Source organism: Triturus cristatus, chromosome 9 (assembly GCF_964204655.1).
Source record: "Triturus cristatus chromosome 9, aTriCri1.1, whole genome shotgun sequence".
In the NCBI taxonomy this organism is placed as follows: domain Eukaryota; kingdom Metazoa; phylum Chordata; class Amphibia; order Caudata; family Salamandridae; genus Triturus; species Triturus cristatus.
In genome coordinates, this window is record NC_140592.1 from 400,771,332 (window position 1) to 400,784,953 (window position 13,622).

Here is a 13,622-nt window from a genome sequence, read left to right on the forward strand (position 1 = left end):
TGTATCACCCCACATCTCGCTCGGTCTCCCCACCTGCGCTTGTGAATCCGTATGCCCCACCTGCGCTTGTGAATCCGCGTGAAGGGAGTCGTGTATGGGGCACTAAGAGGAGTTTGAGGGACGTACTGAAGTCTCGCTACTCTTGTTCTCCTCGCCGCGTGCCACACTCCCTCCCACGTCCCTGCGAACATCGCGCCGGCAGGGCGGGAAACACTCGCGTCTGCGGGGCGGTTTGTTAGCACAGCTGATCGCTAATTAAGATTTCCCGAAGGCGGTTGTAGGCAGCATGAATTTTCTCACCTTGATTAATCCGGTGGAGATGACGTTCTCAGGGGGGAAGGGGGAGGGAACCTGGGACATGGCTGTTATTGCGCGGAATGTGCCCGAATTTTGGAAACCAAAGGCTTTTTGTCACAGAAGAGTGATGACCATCATAGCAAACTAGAATGATATAGTCTCGAAAAAAAATAATTTGCCACTTATTTTAGAGCTAAGGGGTGTGGACCAGACGTGCCCGCCCCTTTACCGTTATAGTGCACGCTATCCATAAGTCTCCAGACGCCGTGTGGTAGCATTCCTTAGTTCCCTTTTACGCCCTAGTTGGAAGATCCAAACAAAGATGCATGTAGTTATGGTTTCTTGGTAATGGGGTTGAAGTGTGTTTATGTATGTATACGTGTGTGTGTTTGTGTGTGTGTGTGTGTGTGTATGTATGTGTCGGATTCATTTAGTCTTTTATAGATCCTGTGAACAGCATTGGTGACCGTTGTGGTGGGCGGGATGTTGATGTGGCTCTCACTAGAGCATTGGCGCCATGTTGTGTAGATCATTAAGCGAAGCTGGGTACATTCTGCTTCTTCCTGTGCACTCATTGGATGCAGATTAAAACATATTCGTAGGCATATGTGCGTGTGTGTGTGGGAGTGTAGATGAGGCCTGCCCGGCGGCCGGCCGAACTTTAGATTTTTTTTCCTGCCGATGTTTTCATTCCTGTAATCCTGCCCTCGGGGGAGCCCGAGCGAGAGTATCGCTTCCCAGTGTACGGGGAAAGTGGGTCGCCGCCGCTGCTTGGCCTGGTTTTGCCACATTGTCTCTGCTTTCTCTTCCAGCCCGAGGGCAGCATCCTGAAGGACCGATTCAAGAGCCTGCAGAAGAGAAACCTGATTGAACCCAGGGAGCGCGCCAAGTAAGTGGCGAGTGCTGCGCGCGCGCGCTTACACATTTAGCCATGGACTCGGGCTCGCGCGGCAGAGCAATGGAACACCACGGGGAGATAACACACAAAGCACGTGCTCATCCCCAAACAGCCTCCCTGTAGAAAGTGCTCCGTATTCACAAGCCGCGCCCCCGGAGCCTTTAACTTGTCCGGCATAGTGCAAGGACAAATGTTTAAAAGTCCACGCAGGCCACAAACTAAAAGTTTGGAAAGAACCCCCCCAACCCCCACCGAGGGAGGATCATTACCTTGGCCAGCCTCACCTGAGACCAGCAGGCAATGTTGCTCTGGGGCAGATCTCCACACACAGTTGTCCTTCAATCTTCAATCCTCATTTTCAAGGACTGCTTGAGGCACCGCCTCAGTTGAGACCAGTGGAAGCTAAACGGGAGCCCCCCTGCATAGTACATGGAGACCCCCCTCCCACCACTTTTGCTGGGAGGGGAGGGGCTGGAGCTCAGCGTCTATGTTACGCCACTGGTTGAGACAGCAGGCACGGCACTGCCCAAGCATACAGCTAATTACTTTTGGAGCAGGAACCCATACACCTCGCTATACCCCCCTTAGCACCCAACTACCTCTGTAGTCCTGCAACGGACGTCCTGCGACCTCCCCAAACTTATACAACACAAGTGCCCCACACTCCTGATCTGTAGCAAGGCTTATTTTACTTGTAAGAAACACCTTCCTTTCAACTTGAACAGGCCGTAGGGTGGCAGGATTGTGTCTCCACACACAGCTGTCCTATATCACCTCAGTTCTGTCCTTCTGCAGACCTTCGACTGAAAGGCGGTGACCCAACACATACAGCTGAGTCACCACCTGGTCAAGTGGACGTGGGGACCCCTATTTTACCTATCACTCGCCACAGGGAACTCCACTCTTTTTTGCCAGTGTATCTTCAAGTGTGGATGCTGTCGTAGAAATGTACATTCTCTCCAGACTCCTAACTATAGTGTTTGCTGTAGAGTTATCAAGGTAGGTAGGGGTTCAAATGTCACTGTACATTTCCACAGATACTCAGAAGTCCTTCAAGAACCACAAAGCTTTAACGCGCACGAGGCCCATGCATTAGAAGTTCATGCACTTCTCAGATTCGCAATATTTTTTCTTTGTACGTCCCAAAATAACTTTAAGACTGCTTGTTACAGAATACAGAGTGAAAATCTGTACCCGACGAGCGTCTCGCAAATGCACCTGGGAAGCTTGCTAATGACCCCACGAGTGTATCTCGGGGCAGGCATTACCGCAGTTTGCCCTGAATGAGCCTGCCCCCAGGCATGACTTATGGAACCTGGGCATGCCCTCGTCCTTCGATAGAAGCCTGACCCCTGCACGGCCGGGCTCAGCAGTCTGCCCTGCCTCGGAGGGTTTAGCGCTTGAGCAGATTTCATCCGCTCTGTGGGGATCTTGGCTCTCCCTTGAAGCTGAAGAAGCCGGGACACAGATTGGTGGGCGATGTAAATGAGGGATTAGCACACCCCCCAGTGTCAGACATATGCCGGTTATGTCTGGGAGTTTTCATGTTGATATCAGTTAGCCTAGGAGGAACTGCGCATCCCTGGCAGCCATGGCAACTGCGAGCGAGGCCGTTAATTCCCCAGATACACCTCGCACCGTTGTTTCCTCCCCCTCTTCCTGTCCGCTGTTTGAAGAATGTTTTCCAAGTTAATTTTAGCTTGTGTGGCAGGTGCCCGAGCGACTGCTGCTGCAGAGGAGAGCTGCAGGTTCAGACACGGAGACGGGCCACCTAGGGTCTGTGGGCACGGCACGGCTGAGTGCTCCGGCACGGGCTTTCACTATCGGGTCACTGGGTTAAATCTCGTCGTCCAGGTTCCCCCTGGCTGTGAACTTGGTACCTTCCAGCGTTAATAGATCGGGACGTTAGTGGTTCTTGGTGCGAGCCCCAGTGGTAGAGTATGTACATGAAAATCACCTTTGTGGCACTTTACCCTGTCATTTACGTGTTTAAATTAATAAATCTGTGTCCTAAACTTTAGTCGCCAATGTGTCTTTTTCTTTTCTTTCACTACATATTATATGTGCTGGAAGTTGCTGTTGGCTCTGCTTAATCCACTCTTTAGGCGTAGCGTGACAGCGCAGCTGTCTGCAGAGCTAGGGTTACAAATTCTTTATGCAGATTTTAAAGTGGGCTGTGGCTCCACCTAGAGGAGTCCAAGTCTCTAACCTCGTAGTGTTGGTTGTGCTACATAATTCCGGAAAGTGCTTCCACTGGAATGCACGAGGGACTACTTGGCTTGTCTGAAATGAGCCCTCCTGCTGTTTGTCATATTCAATTCTGTATCATTTTTGCTGCTTTTTTCCAGCTGTGACAAAGCCAACAATTTTGGCCTTAACGTGATTAAGAGCATTTGTGCATGCTAATGTATGTAAATTGCATTTGTGAATGCCTGTCTTTACGTCCATTAGCACATTAAAGCCAAACTTATTGTCCTCGCCAGTGCTCGTTTTGAAGGAAGCTTTATATTTGTGCACCGGTGCAACAGATGTTCTTTCGTGTTTGTACACGTGTGTAATATGCATCATTTTTTGGCAACTGAAGATTCATTGCTGAAGCCTATGGTGCACCCTTCGCGTGTGCAGTGCTGCGAACCTACAAAATACCTACCTTGGTTGGAATCAGTTGTACCTCTGCCATCGCCCAGCAAAGACGCATTTGCCTGTTGAGAAACACTCCTAAGTAACTGGAAGCCGGTTTTAATTATTATTGGGGTTTTTTTGTAATAAAGCTGATGTTTGATTGGCCCCGGCTTCTCATCAGTGGCCATTGCTTTGTATAATTGAATGAATACTGGCCTCTTTGGGGCAGTATTTTGAATTTATCGGACACCCCCTGTCCCGCCAGTGAGACTAGAGGATTGACAGACCTAGTTTCCTTCTGCCCTCCGTAAAGGTTGGGAATGGGCATAAAACTGTGATAAAAACCTGCTGCTGCACCTTGACTTGAATGTAGAGGCATCTGAATTGCTCAGAGAAAAGCAGGTCATGACCAAAGTAACACAGATTTGGACTGACTCCTGCATAGTGAACGATTAGAGTAGCAGTCTCGCCTAGGTGCTGCAAAGGCAACGCAGCTGAGCCAGCCATCTTGCCCCCAAGAAGAAACATTACCAGGCCTAAGTGTGGCTTAAGAGATTCATCTCAAGACTGTATGTGTAGTGAAATGACTCCACCCTGACCTGCTTGGTAAAGAGAGCCCTTACCTGCCCAGATCCACCTCCAGAACGTGACACTTGTTTTTCCTCCATGTCTTGCGGATTAAGTAAAGCTGGCTAAAGCAGATAGCTCTGATAACGGTTTTAATGGTCTCTCAAGCATTTACCGTTTCGGAGTTACTCATATTTAATGTTTGCCCATTGTTGAGTCTCTAAATCCCAGAGCATGTTTCCATCTTTGGCTAGTGAAAGCTGTCCGTTTAGTTGGAGACTTCTGACCCACAGATGCTACACTCAACTGACCAAATACTGCCTGTTCTGATATATTGCCGTAGACGTTTGATACCCCAAGGGCACCATTTTCTTGGACCTGAGGCCCCAATTGATTTCTGTGGTAGTATGCAGAAACTCTGTTATCAAACAACTGGTAGCCCTTTTACGTGGACACCCGGACTTTGCATGAACTGGTATTACAAGGGCAGACATTTCACAGCAAATCTGCTATTTTCTTTCTTCTTCTGGTATCTGTTTCCCTTTGACTGATTGGGACGAAATCCCCCAGTAGTTTACCGTAGGAATTACAAGATCACCCGAAGATTCCCCATAAGATGACATTAGTCACAAATACCACTTTATGAAAATCTAGCACCTTTCACGTCACATAAATGGCGTAAAACCGATGGTGGTGTTTCATAGCCTCAATAGGTCTCCGCTCTGTCTAGGTTTTGTGCATATTTTTATTTTAACTGGCCTTAATTCTCCATCATAGCTAGCACCGACTGGACATTGAGTTTGTTTTAATTTACTGTGTTGTGAAGTATCAGAGATTGAACCCCAATACACCTCCTAGAGTTTACCTTTGCTTCATTGCTAGAGTATTCATTCAAGAGTGTCACAAAAGACAAACCTGGTTGTCCAATCATGTGGCCATGGCTCACCAGTCGTAAACGGGTGTATCTATCATTGATACTGCCAAGAGTCTTTGAATTGTCCCAGGACCCAGAATTTTACCGGGTACCAGCAGAACACTGAAGATCTATGCAAAAATTAGAACCTTCTGTATCATCCAGTAATCCTCTTATGTTCATGCAGTCCAGAACTAGTTGTTCCCTACATTCCATTCCGAAATTAATATGCATCAACCACTCGATTTTCAGGCTAGTGCCTAGAAACCATTTGTGTTATCTAGAGCATTGCAAAGCAATATACCATAACTAATGTAGATTATGCCTGTTTATGCCTACCTTCCCTGACCACGCTATCCTTGCTTCAGCCCTGTCTGTCTTATGGTTCTTGATTGATGCCTCTGTGCTTCCCATCTGCCGGCTTGCTCGTTAACTCATTCCCCAGGACCTTTTCTTCGATGATCCAAGAACCCTACTGTGCTCATGTTTCAAATCCCTGAGCTTCTGCACATTCTAGCCCCTAGTACAAGCTGTGTTGCATCGCAAGGTCGGATTTCTGTTGCATAGTAATTTGTCTGGGAGATCAAAAAAATTAATAGAATGAGAATGTGACGTGTAATATGAAGTGGTACGTGTTAAAATCTTTCTTTGTCCCTGACAGGTTCAAGCGAAAACACAAGGTGAAATACGTGGAGAAGCGAGCCTTCCGTGAAGTCACGTAAGTCCTTTCAATCTTCAGCAAATAATTACCCTCTGGGCGGGCAATACCTGGCTGCTTTAGCATTTCCATTAGTGTTGTAGCCAGTAGGTAATCTAGCACAATCTGTGAGGGAGAAACAGAGTAGTATGGAAGCAGTGTACTTACTGTAACCTGTCTACTTTGAACAATTGTCTCTTAAAGACTCTCCTAATTTGATTAGATTTTATAATTGTAGCTGTTTTGTTTGTTCAGCATCTAGACATGTGACAGCAATCTTTCTGACCCGATTCTGGAAGGCATGCCTGTCGTCTGTCACATCACGTGAGGCAGTGTCTCCCACAAATAGTGCTTACACTGTTTTGGAAGCCTTTCTAAGTAACTTGGGAGATTTAGGTTCATGGGTAAAAATGGTACTGAACTTGGCACAACCAGATTGTGCCCCAGGATTATTGCGCTTCAGATACTTGTGTTGAGAATGGAGCTCCTAGAGTTGGTCTGCATTTCAAGTAGAAGCTATGTTGTACTTTAACTTGAAGTTAATCCATTTGTTGTATCTGAATGAGAGATGAGACCGGATGCTCTGAATGTATAGGTCATGGACCCCATTATGTTATTTCTTCTTTTAGAGAACATCCATTACCCCCACAGGTTATTGTGGCACTTAAATCCGCTCTTAACTCAATTCCACCTATTGTCCGAAAAAATTGTATTATTGTGCCTGGGGAAAGAGCCAAGTTTTTCGTTTTTATTCTGAATTGCAGATGGTCTAACTCTCCTTTTAGACTGTCAAGGAGCAGATTTCATTCCTGGGCTACCATTATTGAAAACATACATAAACAAAGCAAACCCAACGACGGACCAAGGTCAAGCACTTATATTCCTACTGTTTTCCTTATTACTAAGGTACACACTGTTTGTGTACGTGGTGCAACAACTTCCAGCATCCGTCGTTGTTAGATGCAGGGCAGGACCAAAAGTTTATACACAAAGGAAGGTGCACTCAAATAACCATGTCCAAATTGATGTGTATTCCAAAGATCTTCTCTCGATCTTCGTATTTATTAAGCAAACTAGGCAGCCAACGCGTTTCGTTCCTAACACACAGGAACTTCTTCAGGGCACAGAGTAGGTAACACAAGTAATCCTATTCCATATTCGTAGAGTCAGGGGAAACCCAAATCACAAAGTCGTACCGCACAGGTGTGTAATAGCACATCCACAAGTATAAAAACAAAGGCAAGATCTTTTACAAAAACATCACGTGTAGAACAGGGTAGTCGGTCAAGTAGGTTATGAATCCATTGTTGGACCAATTAATCCTAGTGTTCGTAAGGAATCCGGCGGCATAATAACCGGCAGCAGAACAGCACAGCAACGGTTGCTGTGCTGTTCCGCTGCCGGTTATTATGCCGCCGGATATTATTATTTCGTTCCAGATAGTGTTAGGAACGAAACGCGTTGGCTGCCTAGTTTGCTTAATAAATACGAAGATCGAGAGAAGATCTTTGGAATACACATCAATTTGGACATGGTTATTTGAGTGCACCTTCCTTTGTGTATAATACCATTATTGAAAATGCTGTGCCTCCCAATGTCTTGTGTTTAACTCTTGAAATTTTCAAGTTGAATGTAACTGCAGATGCTCAAGATGTGTTTAAGATATACTTTCCTAAAGTGAGACTAAAGAAGTGACAGGCTTGGCTAGAGCACTGTTTTATGGACTAAACACTGGAATTTTAAACTCGACTTTCCTTTATTGGTAACCAATGGCGTTTTGCCTGCAATTGAGTTCTGTGAAAACAGTGCTGTGTCCTTGTGGTCTGTCTTGCGTCAAAGTTCTGAACCAGTTGTCATTTTTTTAATGAGATACATTGATAAACCTAGGTAAATGGAATTGCAGTAATCAAAACCCGTTGAGAGAAATGCATTTAGGATAGTGGTCTTCTGAGATGACGTGATTAGAGGTGGCAGTCGTTTAAGTGAGGCAGCTGAAATAGTCAAGTTTCAATTACAGTATGTTTTGAGGCCCAAGTTCTTAACCATTGGCACCAATAGTGGGAGTGCTCCTTGACTTTCAGGGCAGAATATAGATGAGATTGAGTATTTGGTTTCTGTAGACCTGTAATCTTCATTGAGTTTAGAAAACTTGTACTCATTCATCCATCCTTGCACTTGCTCATGACAATGGGATAGATTTACTGCTTCTTCTGGGACATACTCTATAGCTTGCTTTTTTCTAAGTATCATCTGTGTTTGGAAAGAACTTTAAGCTAAATGATTCAGATAAACCTGATGAGATTCAGTAAGTCAAGAATATGGGCCTGAGAATAAAGTGGGAAAAGATTGACCCAGATGCCTTTATAAAAAATTAATTGGTGAATGGGGAACAGCTTTTTCATCACGTCTGTCTTTTGAGAATGACCCAGCCCATATACAAGAAGGCTTTAATAGGTTATTCTTTGCAATCACGTTAACCTCCGTTTCTACTTGAACCAGAAATTGTATGTCTAGCATAGTTCTGTTGGGCATCCCAAGATTAGAGAGAGCATCTCCACTCACACAACAGCTAAGAACTCTTCAACATCATCAAGGAGTTCGCCCAACCCACCAGCGAGTGCACCGACATCCCTCCCTCACAAGACCTCTGCGACAAACTCAGAACCTTTTTCCACCACAAAATCAAGAGCATCTACGACGACGAAGACAATTAGCACACTGAATCCTCCCCAACCACACCCGACACCCTGAAGCCAGCAATCGACAACTGGACAGCCTTACCACTGAAGACAATTCACTCCGGGGCCCCCACGGACCCCTGCCCCCACCACATTTTCAACAGAGCCGCTGACACCATCGCACCCATGCTCTGCCACACCATCAACCGCTCCCTAGCAACCGCCTCAATCCCCGACCACTGGAAACACGCCAAGATCAACCCCCTCCTGAAGAAACCCTCGGCGGACCCCACCGACCTCAAAAACTGCAGACCCATCTCCCTGCTCCCGTTCCCAGCTAAAGTCATCGAGAAAGCCATCAACAGCCAACTCGCCACATTTATTGAAGAAAACCGCATCCTCGACTCCTCCCAATCCGGCTTCAGAAAAAGCCACAGTACGGAAACCGACCTCCTCGCGGCAACAGACGACATCTGCACCCTACTGGACAAAGGAGAAATGGCAGCCCTCATTGTCCTCGACCTCTCAGCGGCGTTGGACACAGTCTCTTACCGCACCCTAATACGCAGACTCCACAACGCAGAATGCAGCGGGTCCGCCTCCCCCCCCCCCACCCCCACCCTTGGACCCTACACCTACCACCTGCAGAGTCCCCCACGGGTCCTCCCTCAGCCCTACGCATGGAAGCCGTTGCCAAATGGATGAAAAACAGCTGTCTACAACTAAACACCAACAAAACAGAAGTACTCATCGGCCCAAACCCTGACGCCTGGAACGAGACCTGGTGGCCCCACCCCGACAGACCTCACAGGCAACCTGGGAATCATCCTGGACTCAGAGCTCAAAATGGACCGCCAGATCAATTCCGTCTAGTCTTCCTGCTTCCACACCCTCCGCCTCCTACATAAGACCTTTAAATGGATCCTCCAACACAGAAAGACCGTCACCCACGCCCTGGTCACCAGCAGACTCGACTACGGCAACGCACTCTATGCCGGAATGAACAAAAACCTCAACCGCAAGCTACACAACATCCAAATGCCGCCGCAAGACTGGTCATCAACCTGCCAAGACACTGCTACATCTCCCAGCACCTGCGCACACTCCACTGGCTCCCAATTGAAGCTAGAGTCACCTTGAAGATGCTAGCCTACGCTCACAAGGCCCTCCACGACACCGGACCTGCATACCTGAAGAGCTGACTCAAACTCCACGCACCCCAAAGGACCCTACGATCAGCCCAGCTCTCCTACACTGTGGTCCCCCGCACCAGAAAGACCAGATTGGAGGCCGCTCCTTCTTCCTCGCGGCCAGAGCCTGGAGCGACCTTCCGCTCCACCTCAGACCGACTAGATCGCTCCCCATCTTCGCAAGAAACCTCAACCTGGCTCTTCGACAGACCCCCTCTTTGATGGACTGGAACCTGCACCCCCTCCCCGGCGCCTTGAGACCCTTACGGGTAAGTAGTCGTGCTAAACAAACACCTGATTGATTAATTTGTGCCATTCGTCATTTAGTGTGGCCTTTCACCTTTTTTGTATATATTTTTTTTTATAGTCGCGTGTTCAGCATACTGTTTTTTTTCTGTCAGTATAAGATCACGAAGAGACATTTTCTATCTTGTAACCAATGATTGAAAATAATTCTAAACCATCCACAAATGATGATTGTCTATAGTGCACCTGGTTTTGGTTCCTTTTTAGGTCGCTGAGCCAGCGCATGCGTTGCTCTGCGAGAAATTTAGTCTGTGGGTTTTTAAAGTGCTGCCACAGGCTGTTGATGGCCTAGCGCTTGTGTTCACGCGAGCAGCCTCCATGTGGGTTTCTGTCCAGGCTCATTAAGCCTTGCGTGCCTCAATGAGCTTTCACTTTCGTGCTTGTTTTAACTTGCAGCGCGAGCGCGCGCTTGTTTGCATATGTATATGGGAAACCATCAAATAAAACCGGTCTCCTATGTTGGACAAGAGAAAGGGAAACCGCTTTACGGATAAATGGGGTTTGTAAATGACTTAAATATGTCAGGTGTTTTGCATGGCCACTCCTACAACCCCGGCCCTCTTTTGTGCCTACACCTACAAATCAAAACGTTGCTGCTCTTTTGCATTTAATCACAAAAAAATGCACGATATGTTTTAGCAGCATAAAATGTATTTCAAGACGACTTGTCATGTAACGAGTACATTGGAGATTAAATCGGCAAGTGTGAGGGGCGCTCTTACTAAGCAGTACTTGGACCATTGAAGTGACAATAGTGCAAATAGTAATAAAAACACCAGAGCCTGGCATAGGAAGAACCCGGTATTTTCTTATTTGTCCGCTTACTACTTCGACATGGCCATGCTTTTTATTTCAACACTTAATTCTGTAATGGTGGGAGGTTTGTGTCTATGTTTTAGTGTTTCCGAACTAGCAAAATTGTTGATGTGTTTTAACTTATCGTTGAAGTCCCTCAAAACGTTTTTCCTGATATTTCACAGTAGGGAGGTATAAGCAGTGTTCGCCCTTTACACAATGCTGCCACCATGTGGAACTTTTAATTCAACATTTAAACATCGACTCAAGCCAGTATTGAACTACCTTTCAATTGTTACAAAAAGTTTGCTTTTTAAACTAGTTCATTCTTGCAATGACAACTGCTACCATTATAAATTGAGTGAAACAAAAATGTTGTATTAACAAAAATACACCATTAGAAATCAATAACCAAATTCCAAGATTCAGCGAAGTCAACTGAAATTTAACCAAACGATTTTATTAGATACCGAACAAACCAGCATTGGCATAGCCAATAGGTCTCTCCTTTGTGACATTATAAGTGTTTACCCATGCAACAGTTGATGTTGTTGCACCAAGGATATTGTGCTGCTTAACTAAATACTTGTAATGTCCCAAAGGCGAGACCTATTGGCTATGCCAATGCTTGTTCGTTATTCCTATGAGTACACTTGTGTTTAGTTTAAGAACACATACAATTTATGCCACAGTGAACCATGGTTTGTTCTATTATGTACCCAAGCTTTCTTATCAAACAGGAGCTACCAGATCGTTTCATATTACCTTATTTTGAGACGTGCACCGAACTTTAGTCAAGAAGTCTACCAAAACCCTTTTATTTTAGTTTGCTAGTGAATGTAAGGAGACACTCAGTCTTGCCACTTCAAGCTAGTGATGGCCGTTGGCTCACCTGATGGGTGGTGTTGGCCCTTCATAAGGCCTGAGCCCAGGCTCACAGTAGTGGATCCACCATTGCTTTACGATACCAGTGGGAACTCTAGCTGTTGACCTCTGAAGTACTGATTGCACCCCTTTCACCTGCCCCCAAAAGCAACAGATTCAGATTACTTGGGTCATAACTTAAGAACGATGTTGGCCTGTGTAGGAGAGTAGGGTCCGCTATCCTATGGTCACCCCAAATTTTAGCTTTTTGCTTCACTGGTTTTCGACGTATTGAGGCTGTGGGCCTGCTAATCAGACCCCCAGCCTGCTGTTCTCTCTGCTAAATTGACGCTATGCACTTTATGTGCATGACCCATTGGAACTGGATCACCCTGTGAGCCCCTGTACTAGTGTACTCTAGGTACCCAGGGCATTGGTGTATCTGAGGCCTACCAGGGGCTGAAGCATGTATTGTGCTACCCCTGGCCTGGCCTAGCAATTTGACACAACTGGCTGATCACTCAGCTGGGATAAGTTGGTGTATCCACCTCTTACTTAGGTGTAGTATGCCTATACCTAACCTTAAATGGGACACATGTTAACCTATAAGTCACTCCTATGGCAGGCCTTAACAATCCTGAAGGCAGAGTGCTTGGTTTCATGTGAGATGGTGCTCTGGCATGAGCTGAGCCTGTCTGCAGTAGTCGGAACAACTTCCTTCTACCGTTTCCAGATATCGCCATACCATATACTCCTAAGTGCATTATGAACCTCGCGGTTAAATGCTATCTTTGGTTTGGCTTTATCTAAACATGTCGAGTAAGGTGTCATACGAATTGGAATACTAACCCCTCGCCAATTCTGGCGACGGGGTTAGCATTCCACCCTCCTAGAGGGACACGACATGTACAGAACCTGAAACCCGGGTAAAATCAGACAGCCTCCGCTCCACAAAATGGACGCTGCCACCACAGACGCAAGTCTGCCCTCCTGCTGCTGGGAGTCCTTCCAGCTTTGGAGACGTGGACAAAGGGTTTCCTGCCAGGGGAGGTGCAAGCACCACCCCAGACAGGATTTTGTGTATTGGTCAGGTAGCGCTTGAAAGGAAACAGACATGCCTGAGGCTCACAAGGAGCCTCGGTGCATATGCCAGTTCAATCCGGTCCTGGGGCACACCAGCCCCAGACCTGGGGCGAGCTGGACAAAGGATTGGGGGTGTAACCACCCCCCTTCCTGGTCCCACCCTTAGGGAGGGACCTAGCAGGTAGTCCGGCTCCTAGAATCCGCTTAAAGGTAGGAGCTGTGTCCAAAGACTTTAGACATCCTGGAATCAACTTGCAACTAAGAAGAAGACGGGAACTTCGACGTTCTGCTGCACAGAAGACTGAAGAAAATCTCCGCTATGGTCAGTGAGTGACCATCTTGCTAACGCAAGCACCACCCAGCGAATCGACGTCTGCTTTGCCGCCGCCGGACCCCGAGCCCAGAGACCGACAAGGACTGGACCTCCAGACCTCTCACCTCCTGATCCACAGTTCCTGCAAAGAAGGAGCCCGTGGAGGCACCGAGACCCGTGGAGCCAGCCACCTTGGAAGACACTCGACTAGCTGAAAGCGCGACAACCGAGGCTCCCTCCGAGTTGTGCTTTGGGTCCTGAGAATCCCAACATGCGAGCAGCATCTGCATCAAAGGTGAGCCCTCCAGCATCTCCACGGTCTGGGTGGGGCCCCTCTGCACTTCGCGACTCGACGCGCCTAACCGGTTACTGGTCCGTTGACTAGTGGCCATCTTGGCG

At 47.1% G+C, this 13,622-nt stretch overlaps 1 protein-coding gene across 1 annotated transcript in view; it reads left to right on the forward strand.

The window, feature by feature from the left end:
- NOP53 (NOP53 ribosome biogenesis factor) overlaps positions 1–13,622 on the forward strand; it is a 118,711-nt gene that overhangs the window by 97,648 nt on the left and 7,441 nt on the right. Inside the window, exons 11-12 of the mRNA XM_085625272.1 lie at positions 1,110–1,186; positions 5,959–6,015. Of these exons, the coding sequence (XP_085481398.1) occupies positions 1,110–1,186; positions 5,959–6,015 (134 nt within the window). The remainder of the gene's footprint in view (positions 1–1,109; positions 1,187–5,958; positions 6,016–13,622) is intronic.